This window comes from Perissodus microlepis, chromosome 2 (genome assembly GCF_051167445.1).
Source record: "Perissodus microlepis isolate ML-2025 ecotype Zambia chromosome 2, ASM5116744v1, whole genome shotgun sequence".
In the NCBI taxonomy this organism is placed as follows: Eukaryota; Metazoa; Chordata; class Actinopteri; order Cichliformes; family Cichlidae; genus Perissodus; species Perissodus microlepis.
Window position 1 is genome coordinate 25,305,071 of NC_140462.1, and position 15,247 is coordinate 25,320,317.

General features: G+C 40.7%; 1 protein-coding gene across 1 annotated transcript in view; it reads right to left on the reverse strand.

The window, feature by feature from the left end:
- Positions 1 to 15,247, reverse strand: part of mgat4b (alpha-1,3-mannosyl-glycoprotein 4-beta-N-acetylglucosaminyltransferase B) — a 121,390-nt gene that overhangs the window by 54,647 nt on the left and 51,496 nt on the right. The window contains exons 2-4 of the mRNA XM_084953324.1: positions 7,624 to 7,803; positions 6,262 to 6,405; positions 844 to 977 (exon numbers count right to left, since the gene is read on the reverse strand). Of these exons, the coding sequence (XP_084809450.1) occupies positions 844 to 977; positions 6,262 to 6,405; positions 7,624 to 7,803 (458 nt within the window). The remainder of the gene's footprint in view (positions 1 to 843; positions 978 to 6,261; positions 6,406 to 7,623; positions 7,804 to 15,247) is intronic.

A 15,247-nucleotide genomic window follows, 5' to 3' on the forward strand; every position in this document is an offset into this window, starting at 1 on the left:
GAGTGCGTGCTCACACACACACACACACACAACATCATTGCTTTACCTCCCTTGGGCAATTAGAGGTTACCATTAGCATGGAAGCTAAACACGGAGAATCACTGACATTATCGGTATGTGTGTGTGTGTGTGTGTCTGTGAGGTTCATTAGCTAAACCACTGGCCTTTAGAAAGCATGCAAGGAAGCTCACGCATCAACACACACTCACTCTGATGGCCAATTATCCACGCACGTGTTTCCATCACTTCAGAGGACATCACTTGGACTTAGATTCTTTCTCAGAGAATGAACTGAACATAATCAAATCAATTCTGTATTTGATTTCCTTTTAACATCATTGCTGTAATTGAGGTTGGGAGGTAGTGCAGTAAAGTAATGGGTGTGGCAACACAGTTTTTGATGCGCAACAAAGGTACAACCAGCCAGTGGATAATCCAAACATACTGCAGTTATAGCACGCAACCAAATCTAGCCTTTAGCTTTAATTTATCCCGAAGATCATTTCATGTTTTTAACAAAAAACACACAGCACAACAGGACAGAGGTTTTAGTGCCAAGGCAGGAAGTCAACATATGCTTAGACATACATATTAACATTTGTAGCACCTCAAGTGGCCACTACGGGAACTGCAGTTCTTGATGTTGTGTTGAATCAGTTCTTCAGTGCTGGGAGGTTGGTGCTTGGGTCTATAATAGTACCTATTTCACATAAACCTTTAAAGGATAAAGATTTAACTTATGGGGACTTTCTGTCACATTAAGGAAGACAAGTCCCTAAAGTGTGATTGTGATTAGGATGCAGGTCCCCACAATGTTAGTTATACAAGTTCACACACACTGACCTCGGCAATGAGGACCACGATGACGCAGTCGTCTTTCTCGGCGGCGCTGAGCTCTGACATCAGAGAGGTGAGCGTGTCGGTCAGATAGGAGTGGACCTCCCTCTTCACACTGGGAACCCCCATCACTATGGAGACTACACACACACACACACACAAAATTTGAAATGTTTGGTGAAGATTGCCTGTAATGTCCCACAATATGAAAGGTCCAGATGGAGAAGCACTCACTGGTAATACCAAGCAAATAGACACTACCAAGGATTTAGGAGATCCATTTATTTTGCAGGAAATAAACAGAGCCTAAAGCAGCCAAGGACCTAACATTTTCCCAAAACATACACAGAGTCCGAAGCATTGATGCTGTAAATATTTCCAGCAAATACACAGAGCCAGTGGTTTAATTAAGGGATCTGGGAGCACTGAGTATTTCCAGTATGTACACAGAGCCTGGATGTGAAAGAGTCTTAGGAAGAGAGACTGGTTAAACATAAATATTCACAGGAAATAGACAGAGACAGTGAGTAGACTGACATTTCAAAATGAAAAACATTTCTAGGAAACACATAGGTAGTTCAAGGACTGTAGGAGTGGAGAATATTTCCATTCCAAGAGCCTGGGAAATTTTCAGTGTTACCAACAAATACACAGAGCCAGGCCAAATATATTGGATAGGTAGGATTGCCAACCGTCCCTTAAAAAACGGAATCGTCCCGTATTTAGAAACAAAAGTACACGTCCCGTATTGAGCTAATAAGGGACGCACTTTGTCCCGTAATACAGTGAGAATCAAAAGTAGTCTATAAATGTTTATGGAATTAACGCTTTGTTTGAAAACATAATTCCCAGCCCCTCTCCTGCTTTGTGACCAATGAGCTGACAGCACACTTATGACAATTCGAGTATGACAATTCAGATTACCGCTCATCTCATTGGTCGAGGAAAGGTCGCTTACGGAGAAAATACCGGAAGACAACAGATGACCACAACAACAAGCATGGCCAACAGGGAAACAAACGCTGACACTGCGGTGCAAGTCTCGGACGACAGTACACCTAAAGCTGGGCAAACACTGTGCGATTTTTTTCAGTCACGTTATTCAGCTCCTGCTCAAACTGCACGATTGACTCACAGGGGTTAGAAGTTGGTAGGTCACGATGCAGGGTCTCACACTATACTCTGATGCGACCTGAGTGCTCACACTGTGCCTCCATAAAATGAAGGTTATAACAGAAAATCTGTTGCCCGCTCTCCCTCTCTGTCTTTCACTCACACAGACACACCACCACCATCAACTTTGCTAAATTGCTAATGAAAAACATTGATCAGGCAGCTGTGATTAAGCAGCAATGTAAATCCAACTATTTTCACGGTTGTTGTGGTCGTGATAATTTTGTGATGCCACATCGAAAAGGCTCGGATGAGCTTTCCAAAGTTCTACAAGTTGTGCCTCCATCGCTTGTGTCCAGATCACACGCTGCACTGCCGTGCTACTCCGTCTTTTTCACCGACGTTTACGTGTTTGCACGTGAGCAGTGTGAGTATGGGCTCAAAATGTGGTCATAAATATTTTGTACTTGTAAAAAAGATTTGTATGTGTAAAAAAGATTTGTGTGTGCGTAAAAAAGATTTGTATGTGTAAAAAAGAATTTGTGTGTGCGTAAAAAAGATTTGTATGTGTAAAAAAGATTTGTGTGTGCGTAAAAAAGATTTGTGTGTGGACTTAGCCCAAAAAACCGCTGCAAGTTACAAGTACGAATTTTGACCCTATTTTTCTTCCTTTCATCTGATTGGTCAATGTCATGTCAATCACAAATGTAACAATCCAATCAGAGAACAGATGGGTTTGGCTGTTGGAGGGGCGCTTTTTTTTAACTGCAGGTCTTTGAAGGGAATAAATGCCCTTTTACATGCCAACCCAGCGTTTTCCTTCATCACCACGAAGGAAAACAGTCTGTGGTCATCCGAGTTTGGTGATTTTTGTGTCACAGGTCTACGTGTTTAATATAGGGACTTCCACAGCCTTTTCAACAGCGCTGCGGACCGCGGGGTGGGGGCGGGCAGTGTTTTGGAAATGACAGTCTTCATTACGAAGCTTTCTTCGTTATGAATTAGCATACATGTTTTTATTGAACATTTGAAGAACCAGCAAAAAAAACAGAAACTCTTGTAGAGGACATAAAGTCAGAGATAGAAAAGACAAGGAGCAGGTGCATCTAGTACAGGTAGAGCTGCTGCAAAAACCCACAGAGCCCAGCAGCCAGCGTAACAAATTCTGGATCCTTTGCTTTTAGTTAGCATTAGCAGCACGTCCTGCGTCTGATGTGAAAGGACTTTTATGCTGCGCACTGTGACTCACAGCGATGGTCCTGGGTCAGCCCTGACTTTGTGTTAAACTAATCCTAAAGTAATAATGGTATTTCTAACCACTGATATACCACAACTTTTTCCTTTCAACAGCTACTGAAAGCTAGGGGACCTAGCTGCTATCGGATATTTATATAGAGATCCTCCAGCTTCAAACTGTATCACCCTTCAAGGACCTGCAGTTCAAAAAAGCGCCCCTCCGACAGCCAAACCCATCTGTTCTCTGATTGGATTGTTACATTTGTGATTGACATGACATTGACCAATCAGATGAAAGGAAGAAAAATGGGGTCAAAATTCGTACTTGTAACTTGCAGGGTTTTTTTTTCTAAGTCCACACACAAATCGTTTTTACACATACAAATCTTTTTTACGCACACACAAATTCTTTTTACACATACAAATCTTTTTTACACATACAAATCTTTTTTACACATACAAATCTTTTTTACAAGTACAAAATATTTATGACCACATTTTGAGCCCATATGTGAGCGGCTGCGGTGACACGTCACAAGCGATTGATGATCGGGAGCTGGTCGTGAGGTGTTAATCGCTTCTCGTTACCCCACGTATACTACACGATGCACGATGAAGGCCAAAATCGGGCCGATCACCAAATCGGTCGCATGACTCAAAAATCGTCTCAAAATGGGCCAAAAATCGCACAGTGTAAGCCCAGCATTAGAGCAGCAATGTTTGTTCGCTCAGAGAAAGAAAAAAAAAGGCTGCAAAAGTACAGGGAGGAATGGGAAAAGGAAAACACCTGGCTGGGAAAATGCACGATAACACCTATAAAGCACACTGCACTGTGTGCCGGCGCACTTTTTCCATAGGCATGCTTCTAATGGTGGGCACATGAAGAACATGAGGGGCGTGAAAGCTCGGGGAACCCTTAACCAATTTTTTGTCCACCAGGCCACGGCAGAAGCAGATATGGTATGTAAACATTGGTTTGTTTTTTTAAACCCTCTGGTTAAGGTTAATATGGGCATGTGCAGTGAATATCAGCGCTATGTGGCCAGAAGTGTGATAATATAATTTATTTTGTGTAATAAACAACTGCAAGGATAGATGATTACAACAAATAGATCACTAATACATAAAAGTAATACATAGATTAATAATGATGATGAGTTATGATGCGTAATCATGGGAACAAGTGGGTTTACAAACAGGAGCAGCTGATTAGCATTAGAAAAGCTGAAATAATACCTCAACTGAAGCCAATTGTACTAAATGCACTATATGTGCACTGTTACAAGAATATTTTTCGTTCTATTGTTTTCTATTAATTTATATAATTTTAAGTTAAGCAGGACAGAGTTCTTTTAAAGAAAGATTTACTTATATTCTCAAAAGTTAAGCATGACAGGCTTCTGTTTAAGAAAGAGACCTGTTTTACTGTGTTAATGTTGTCATTTTGAGCTAAAAATAAATGGCTAAATGATCATTTGTTTCCCATATGGTCATACCACAAAGAATATGCATCTGCTTAAATCAAATTCAAGTCAAATGGTTAAAAAATAACTTCACACACAAAAAAAAGAGCTACCACACTGGGAAGGGTGAAGACAACTGGGTTGCCCGGCCCTGGCCACGAGGTGTCCCTTATTTATTTTTCAGGGAGTTGGCAACCCTATGGATAGGGCTATATATACTTCCTGTTAAGCCATTTCAAATTAAAAGATGTTCAGGAGGTTTCTTATGTTCATTGCATTTGTGTTGAACATAAGAAAGAAAGAAGAAAGAAACTTCATCAAAAAAGACTAGACAAGGACACACACACGCAGGCACACACACACACACACACACACATGCAGGCACACACGCACACACACGCAGGCACACACGCACACACACACACATGCAGGCACACACGCACACACACGCAGGCACACACGCACACACACGCAGGCACTCACACACACACACACGCAGGCACTCACACACACACACACAGGCACACACGCACACACGCAGGCACACACGCACACACAGGCACTCACACACACACACACACACACACGCACACACGCAGGCACACACGCACACACGCAGGCACACACACACACACACACACACACACACACACACACACAGGCCATATTTCTGTACATTTAAGTCTTTCAGTTTTAGTTTAATATGTTTTCCTCCCCTTGATGCTTCAGAAAAAGAAAACACTTCGTGCTGATCCTGTTTTGTTTCAAAGCTTTAACATATAAATCAGATTTGTGTCTCTCTCACACACACACACACACAAATAAATATATATAATTTCCTTGCTGTGTTTCTTTTCTTGGTGGTTATCTCTGTCCTCTGCTGCACCATAAAGCACTTTCCACACGACTAACCCGTTTTAGTCAGGGCATCATAAATTTATCTGACTGCTTGTGCGCACGCACGCGCACACACACGCGCGCACACACACAGAGAAATATCTTCCATTTTCTGATGTGTTTGTTCTCTGTGGTTTTATCTGTATTTATGTCGTCTGTGTAAAGCAGAGTTGTCAGAAAATGGTTTACTAAGCAGAAAAAAAAAGCTTTAAAAATAAATTAGGCTTGACACACACACACAAACACGCACACAGGCAACACACACACACACACACACATCAGGAGTGACCTTGGTCAGCCTGTTTGATCACAGCTCTGTATTTATTCGCCAGAGGATGTTGGGTTTATAAGGGGGCCTCGGTGAGCTGCTGCCCCCGGAGAGGAGCACAGTGCCTGGGCTGTTGGTTCAGCCAGGACCCCTTGGCCATAAGAAGGCTAAGACAGTTTTACCAAAAAGACTGAGATCCATTAGACTTATGCCTATGTACCTTTATATAAGGCTTAATTTTAGGCTCTGTAATATTAACTTTAGATCTTTTTATATAAAACAAGATCTTGCCTTTATTTAACCTCAAAGTTTCAAAAGATTTAAAATCTTTTTTCAACAAAATTAAAATCTTCTTCCAAGAAAGCAGGCTATTTACAGGCTGTGAAGATTATTAAATCAAACAAACTCCATGCAGGTGTGCTTAGAAAAAGGTGTGATGGATTTTACCTCCAGTGCGTCCCTGTCCCAGGTGCACGGCGGGCTGTAGGCTGTCCTCTCTGTTCAGCAGGTGAGGAAGATGATGGAAGATGGAGGGAAGCTGCAGCACGTTTTTACTGCTGCTCACGTTCCACAGCTTCAGCCTCGTCTCCTCTGCAGACACACAGAGGCCAAACCAGGAGAGATCAGGTCACGTTTATTCAGGTCTCCCCGCCGCCAGCTTAAACCGGCTGAATCACACTTTCATATAAAGTACTTAGAAACACGCTCGCAGTCGGACGAGTGAAGTCGGAGTAAACTGAGCACGCTAACAGATCAGATTGAGCTTTATCTCCTCTGAACACACACAGAGTAAATTAAAGCAGATAAAACAGATCAGTTTAAATGGATTACAGATGATTCTTCACATCTTCTGACTGAGCACATTATTCAGTTTTTGCTTCGTGGCAGCGAGACGAGGACAGAAACGCTGCACGCTGAGTGACTGCATGACTTCAGGCCTCAAGGGCACCTGATTTATTTTAAATGTGGGGTCGAACAAAAATCGCTTTCCAGATCATGAGAGATGAGAGGTGTGTCGCTGGAGCCGACTGTGCACTTTACCAGCGCAGTCTATCCCAACACTGTGAAAGGTATGACACAGGACTTAAAGTGTTTCACCCAAACCCCTAAAAGTGGCGCTACTTAACCCTCGCCATCAATGGCAGACCTCAGACAGTGTATGACTGCAGTGTTTCTTTGTAAGGAAAGCAAACTGGTAATGAGATATTGTTAAAACTTTATATTTTCCTTGAGACATCTCAGCATATTTTTAAAATAAATAATTAAGATATTTTAAAAATGTACTGAAATTTCTTTATACCAAGAAAAGGGAACATTTGTAAGGTGTTTTCTTAAAAGGTGCAGTAGGTTTAATGGTTCAGTTGTGAAGTAGAATGAGTTTGACACCCCAGAAGGTCGAGACTGTTTAAAAGAGAAGTCAGTATCACAAATTTAATCAGGTCAGCTTTTGATTTTTATTGGTCGACTGAAGGAACAACACTTTAATCAGAACTCGTGTGAAATGACCTTCAAAATCAAATAAAGTGTAAAGATAAAGGAAAAAATGACAGCACTAAAATAGCTGTAGATGTGAGTACGATGATGGGAAAAGGCAAATTCAAGATATAAAACACAGTCCCGATCAAAAGTTTAAGACCACTTGAAAAATGGCAAAAAAAAATCATATTTTGCGTGGTTGGAACTTAACAAGGTTCCAAGTAGATCTTCAACATGCAACAAGAAGAAATGGGAGTGAGACAAAAGTCATGCAATTTATTGATAACAACGCTTAAAATGAAACAGGCTGTTTTACAGCTGATCAAAACTGACCCGAGAGGCTGCTCCAGGTGCGGTTGATGTCTCTGAGCGCCTGCTTCTCGGCGATTGCCCTCTTGATCTCCTCCAGGACCAGGTTCAGCTCTTTCGAGCGCCGCAGGTTCTCCTGCTCGGCTGAGTGGAGGCGCTCCCTCAGCGCCAAGAACTCCCTCTGGTAGATATCAACCACATCTCCTGCAGACGAAGAGGAGAGGAGGGGACGAGGTTATTACATGTGTTCAGGTGAACTCATGTAATAAAAAAGAAAAAAAGTCCCACAAACAGCAAAAACAAGAATCCACTTGATGCCTTTCTTTGAAAAAACAATAAATTGCAGTAAAAGCAGTTTAAGTCTGTCCGTCTAAACTCGCACCATTGATGTAGTGAAACGTTGACATGTGGGCATCAGAGATCAACGTCTCAAACCCATCTGACCAAACACGGTCACAAACAACCATCAACATCCAGGACCAAAAAAATAAAGCTAACGATGAAGCAAATAATGATATTTCGCTTGCACGGTATGTACGAAGACTTACAATCGGCTTTTTAAATGTTTATGTTGCACACTGTGGGTCAGGTGGAAGCATGATATCCTGCAGGATTGACCATGAAGTTGACTGAAAGGTGCCAAAACCTGCAGTTTCTCAAACGTCCACTTCAACCTCCAAACTGAGTCGGCCCTCGTTTTGCTTTTACAGTAAAGCTGACCAAGTGTTCATAATTTTATCCTACTGGATATTTTGATGGAAGTTTGAGAATTCTTGCGTTATACAAAATCATCTATTCCAAATTTAAAGAAAGTTCAGGGTCTGCAGGGCTAACAATGGAATGATGCTTTTTTCTGCCAGATTGGACAAACATCAGGTAAACTTGTACTTGCTGTGGAGTATTTTTCTGCATTGTTCTTTTACAGGATATATTTAAATTTTAGTCCAGTGTCTATAATGAAGCTGTAATCTGACTCAAGCCGTGTGCAAACACAAGAAGTAAAATCAATACAGGTTTATTAATGGGCGCATGTCGCTGTTTTATTACACTTGTGCATATTCTCCGTCAGCGCCGAGTGGCAGACAGGAAAACAGAGACAGACTGAGGCTTCATGGGATTACTCTGAAGGCAGACAGAGCGCATAGGACTGTGCCAGATCGTCATCATCAACAGGTAGGAGGGAAAAAAGGACATAATCTGGGTAAAAACATGGAAATAAAAAGCTAAATCCTTCATCTGCCGCAGCAAATAGCATCCGGCCGTCCATCATACTGCCATCATCCCTCGCTGAGTTAATGCTATGTGGAGGTAAATCTGCACTAATCCCTTTTGGGCTCACACGCAGACGTCCCCGTTCACTTTGTTCAGCCCTCCAGCTGTAATACATCCGACTGAGACTCCAAAAATAAGAAGTGTCAACATGAACAGCTTGGCCTCAACTTTTCTCAGCCTGAGCCTGCAGATAATGAGCTTTACACATTTTAATTTAACAGTTTTACTGAATTCGATATACAGAAGACGGAGGGCGGTCGGTGCGCTTACCTCGTCTACAGAGAGAGACACGCTGTTATTTTGAAAAAAGCTTCACATAAAGTGTCACCTGTTCCTATTTTTGTTTTGTTTTGTTTTACAGGAGACACTTTTCTATGTTAATCTTATCAGTTTTTTATTCATCATTTTATCGCCAAAGAATCAACAAAAAGGAAAACTGCATGAAGAGAAAGAGCTCACGTACTTCCTGACACGCCCACAGGGTTCACGTGACTAATTATTCTGGAGGAAGAGGCGCTCGCTCTTCACAAAAAGCTTCATTTTATTCTGTTTTTATTATTTTAAATCTAGAAACACAAATATAGAAACAGAAAAAACCTCCACCTCAAACGTCAAACCCGAGATAACTTTGACAAACTCAGCCGTACTTCCTCTCTTTAACATTTTCAGTTCATGACGTTTGTTCCAAACCATCAGTCGCAGCAGTTAGGACTAGTTTATGATTAGGTGTGGTTTTACTCAGGTGTTGCTCGTCTCCTCCATTGACCTGAATATCACTTTTATCGTTTTAATGGTTTTTTTAATATTTTTTTATTCCTTGGCTTATGACACAGTTTGACCCTGATTTTAGTGCTTTAATTTAATCTAATGTGCCGATTTTATTGTTTTAATTTAAGTTTTTTGTCAAGTGTACAGCACTTTGCTTTCAGCTGGGAGTTGACTGAAAGTGCTCTATAAATAAATTGCTTGCTTGCTTATATGAACCTGAGCATTTGCTTCAGTTTAAAACACACTAAATTATTTTCCCTTTTTTCTATTCTTTCAGTTTTGTCTCCTGATTCTGTCTTAGTCTATTTTTTTACCTTGTTTAGCTTTTATACTTTCATGCTTGTTTTTTTTCATTTACCTTATGTTTTTTTTTTATTTATTCTACTTTGTGTACTATTATAAGGTGACCTTGAGGGTCTTTAAAGGCACCTATAAATAAAATGTATTATTTTATTATATATTTTTTTCTGTTTTGGTAAAAAAAAAAAAAACTATTTATTTAAAATTGAAATCTTTGCTGATGTTGGTATTATTGGATGTTCTAGTAAGAGAAAGTTTGTGTTCAATCATTTTAAATTGTTTAATTATTATTCAATTACAATGACAGAATTGATTTTTTGATTTAGAGGGAAGAAGATCAAAGAAAAACAAAATCAGCAGGAAATTCTCTCGCTCCAAACGTCTTGACTTACTCAGACTTACTCAGTAAGTATAAATGTTTATATTTAATAAACAGGCTCCACTAATACAGGGAGTGCAGAATTATTAGGCAAATGAGTATTTTGTCCACATCATCCTCTTCATGCATGTTGTCTTACTCCAAGCTGTATAGGCTCGAAAGCCTACTACCAATTAACCATATTAGGTGATGTGCATCTCTGTAATGAGAAGGGGTGTGGTCTAATGACATCAACACCGTATATCAGGTGTGCATAATTATTAGGCAACGTCCTTTCCTTTGGCAAAATGGGTCAAAAGAAGGACTTGACAGGCTCAGAAAAGTCAAAAATAGTGAGATATCTTGCAGAGGGATGCAGCAGTCTCAAAATTGCAAAGCTTCTGAAGCGTGATCATCGAACAATCAAGCGTTTCATTCAAAATAGTCAACAGGGTCGCAAGAAGCGTGTGGAAAAACCAAGGCGCAAAATAACTGCCCATGAACTGAGAAAAGTCAAGCGTGCAGCCGCCAAGATGCCACTTGCCACCAGTTTGGCCATATTTCAGAGCTGCAACATCACTGGAGTGCCCAAAAGCACAAGGTGTGCAATACTCAGAGACATGGCCAAGGTAAGAAAGGCTGAAAGACGACCACCACTGAACAAGACACACAAGCTGAAACGTCAAGACTGGGCCAAGAAATATCTCAAGACTGATTTTTCTAAGGTTTTATGGACTGATGAAATGAGAGTGAGTCTTGATGGGCCAGATGGATGGGCCCGTGCCTGGATTGGTAAAGGGCAGAGAGCTCCAGTCCGACTCAGACGCCAGCAAGGTGGAGGTGGAGTACTGGTTTGGGCTGGTATCATCAAAGATGAGCTTGTGGGGCCTTTTCGGGTTGAGGATGGAGTCAAGCTCAACTCCCAGTCCTACTGCCAGTTTCTGGAAGACACCTTCTTCAAGCAGTGGTACAGGAAGAAGTCTGCATCCTTCAAGAAAAACATGATTTTCATGCAGGACAATGCTCCATCACACGCGTCCAAGTACTCCACAGCGTGGCTGGCAAGAAAGGGTATAAAAGAAGAAAAACTAATGACATGGCCTCCTTGTTCACCTGATCTGGACCCCATTGAGAACCTGTGGTCCATCATCAAATGTGAGATTTACAAGGAGGGAAAACAGTACACCTCTCTGAACAGTGTCTGGGAGGCTGTGGTTGCTGCTGCACGCAATGTTGATGGTGAACAGATCAAAACACTGACAGAATCCATGGATGGCAGGCTTTTGAGTGTCCTTGCAAAGAAAGGTGGCTATATTGGTCGCTGATTTGTTTTTGTTTTGTTTTTGAATGTCAGAAATGTATATTTGTGAATGTGGAGATGTTATATTTGTTTCATAGGTAAAAATAAATCATTGAAATGGGTATATATTTGTTTTTTGTTAAGTTGCCTAATAATTATGCACAGTAATAGTCACCTGCACACACAGATATCCCCCTAAAATAGCTAAAACTAAAAACAAACTAAAAACTACTTCCAAAAACATTCAGCTTTGATATTAATGAGTTTTGTGGGTTCATTGAGAACATGGTTGTTGTTCAATAATAAAATTATTCCTCAAAAATACAACTTGCCTAATAATTCTGCACTCCCTGTACGTCTGTCTTCGTGAGCATCTGTTCACAAACATTTAGGCATCAAATTAGTGTCCAAATTGTTGAATTAAAAACCAAAGTCTGTCCGACTGACCCTCTTCTCTCCATGGAAACAAGGTCCACCTTCGTTTGGCCTCAAATCAGCTTGATCCGAGGGATTCAGCAACACCTGATTTTTAATGGTTCAAATTTCCTGCGCATAAACACACCACAAAGCTCAACCCGCCCAAGTTTAACAAGCCCCGAGCACTTCAAGCTCCCTGTAGAGTAACGAAGAAATGAAACTTGGTGATACGGGTCAGGAAGTGTTTACAGCCGACACTTCAGACCTCACAATTTTTTACCAGACGGGTCTGGACGAACGCTAACCGGAGCTGTGCTGCAGTTTGTCTGTCAGCTGAACTTTAATAGCCGGAGAGTAAAATCACTCAGAAAGCGCCTCATTTTGCTGTAATTATTCCTGTAAACCCTCATTAATGAGAACAATGGTCACATCTGTTTGGCTGATAACTGCAGTGAATTTATGAGCGCGCACACACACACACTCCTCGCTGATGAGTTTTTAATGATGCTGCTGCCCAGTTATTTATCTGCGCTGATGAAATAATCTTCTTCCTGCAGCAGTTGGTCTGTTAAACAGTGAAACTGTGTTTCTGCGAAGGCTTTTGTTCCAGCAGTGGTTTCACATCCTTCGTAATATTTAATAACTGTAGCAACTTCAAATTTTGAGAAATATTTTCCGGGCGCTATTAGCATAGACCGGGAGTTTGTTAGAGCCGACAGTAAAATACACCAAAAAAAGCTCAGTTATTAAAAGAGTTTATATTTTGGTGTAAATGGTTAAATTAAGCAGCACAGTAAACTCTATCGCCGTCTTACTATCAGAAGAGACATTTCAAACCCAAACAATCTGTATGGATACAGATCGCACAATGCAGGTGACACAGACTAGAAGTATAAACCTCAACACTACAAACAGCTGTAAATAAAATCTTTCACGACATGTCAGGACAATGCGGTGGTCTAGCTGGATGTTGTCGCTGTGTTTATTAAACCTACAGTAATTCATCACTTATTAATGAATTTATTTATTCATTGTTTACTTTTATTGCCATGAAAACAACAAGTGTAAAGTGAGGGGAAATAATCTGTTAGCCTTTTTAGCCTGACTTTAAGCTACACGGGCAACTCTGAGTCCTACCAACAATAGTAAAAATATAATAGAAAGCAGCTTAATAGCTTTAAAAATGGCAAACGTGAAACAGAAATTAAAGTAGGTGAGCTTCAGTTCAGTTTTTTAGGAAAGTCCAGGTGCAGATCAAGTATACCAGTGATGCCTCAGTCACACGGGCCTAGATACTGGCTGGCAGCTACTGGAAACAGAGACTGCACTCATGCAATGTTGTGTTTTAAAACAACCTCTTCCCATGTATGTATATTACAACATGGTACAAAACCCAAAAAAGTAGACTGCTAATCCAACTGTAAAGCACATGAATACATGTTATTATGATGTGCCATATATAAAGCCATTCTTTGCTGGATAAATGTGAAACATATAAAAGCAGCCAGACTCTCCGTCTCAGTATTGTCTAATATGGGGGAACCAGTGGAAGAGCAGATGCTCCATCCAAAGGTTGAAGCATACAGATGTTGTCCTTTAAACATCTGTATAGTCAAAATTCTTCAAAATTATGATGACGTTTGGTCTGTTGAAGAACTGAGGCATACAGCATACATGGATATCAGAGGTTCATCATCTGTTTACATCCAGCAAACAAAGTTGAATTAACGAGGCACAAAACTCGGGACATGGGACATTCACGTCTCACCTTTGACCCCCTCCTCCTCTCCAGTGACTGATGTCATTTGTGTGCCTGCTTTCTTTCAGTAATTAATCAATGCAAAAAGATCAATAACAGGAAACAACACGGAGGCACTAGTCTGAACACTGCAACAGCCTGAAAATGTCCCCACTTTGTACACGTCCTCATGCGAAAGGTCCCAAAACTCCCACGTGTCCTCACAAACATATATGTACAAGTAGATGTTCACACTTTTCCCCTCTATTTAATTTTTAAGCCTAAAACTGAAAAACCTGCATTACGAGTACCACACCGATTCCCCACAATGTGATTTCTGTACCCACAACTTTAGTAACACAAGAACATGCACAGAGAGATGGATAAACATCAAACATCACTAATAGTAATCCTGCACACTGTAATACCACAACACACACAATTCTGACACAGAGCAGAGTGTGGAGGGCAGACAGGGTGAGTCATACTGTAGTAATGTGTGTGTGTGTGTGTGTGTGTGTGTAATAGTATAAAAGCCACCGATCACAGGTAATGAGATTACCCTATACACACACACACACACACTCAGGATGACTCACAGTTAATGGCCTTGTGGTTCTTTTAGCGAACAGGAAGAAGGACAAGGACTAAAAATCAGTTCAGCTGTTCCTCACTGATCAATCAATACATTAAATGCCAATCATCAGTCTGACATTGATCAGACCCGGATCTATACAGACCTGTATGTGTTTAAACGTGTGTGTGTTCTTAGGTTCTGAGGTTTAAACACTCCTATAAATATAAGTAGGTTCCATCATCAAAGAAACAAGGATTATTTTATTGGTTTTTTACACGTTTAAGAGAAGATAACAGCTGACAAAATGTCAAAAAATGTGACACTAACACGGTGCCCTGCGGTGTGTTCGTGTAGTTAAAATATGTGCTTCAGCCCCGTAATCCCCAATCCAGCAACAACCTGAGGCTGAAAAACGAAGCCAACGTTTAGGTTGCAAAACCTGCAGCTCCTCTAACGTCCAAGTCCAGGATTCAGTAATTCAATCATTCTGAGCAAAATGCAACTGAAATGTATAAAAACAAAGGTTTATTTATTGAGATAATTAATCATTAAAGACAATTTGCTTGGTGTAAACTAAATTTATACCAATCAAATAATTTCAGTTGACCAGATTCCTTTAAAATTTCACTCTTATATTTACATGTAATTAAATTAGTTAAAGTCAGCTTTATGAGTCTGAAGAAGAAGCTGTATTTCTTCTCCTTGAGTGTAACCAGCGCTTGCACCTTGCTGTGAGCGCTCTGGATTTACAGTTATGATTGCAGATTTTGATGACGACTCGCCTCCCTCCTCGAGAGTGCTGTCAACTTGGTTAGATGTTGTAAAGTTGTTTCTCTGAACCATGGAAATAATTCTGTCATCATGCACTTCGGTTGTCGTCTGTGGACCTTCAGGTCTTTTGGTGTTGCAGTGAATTTG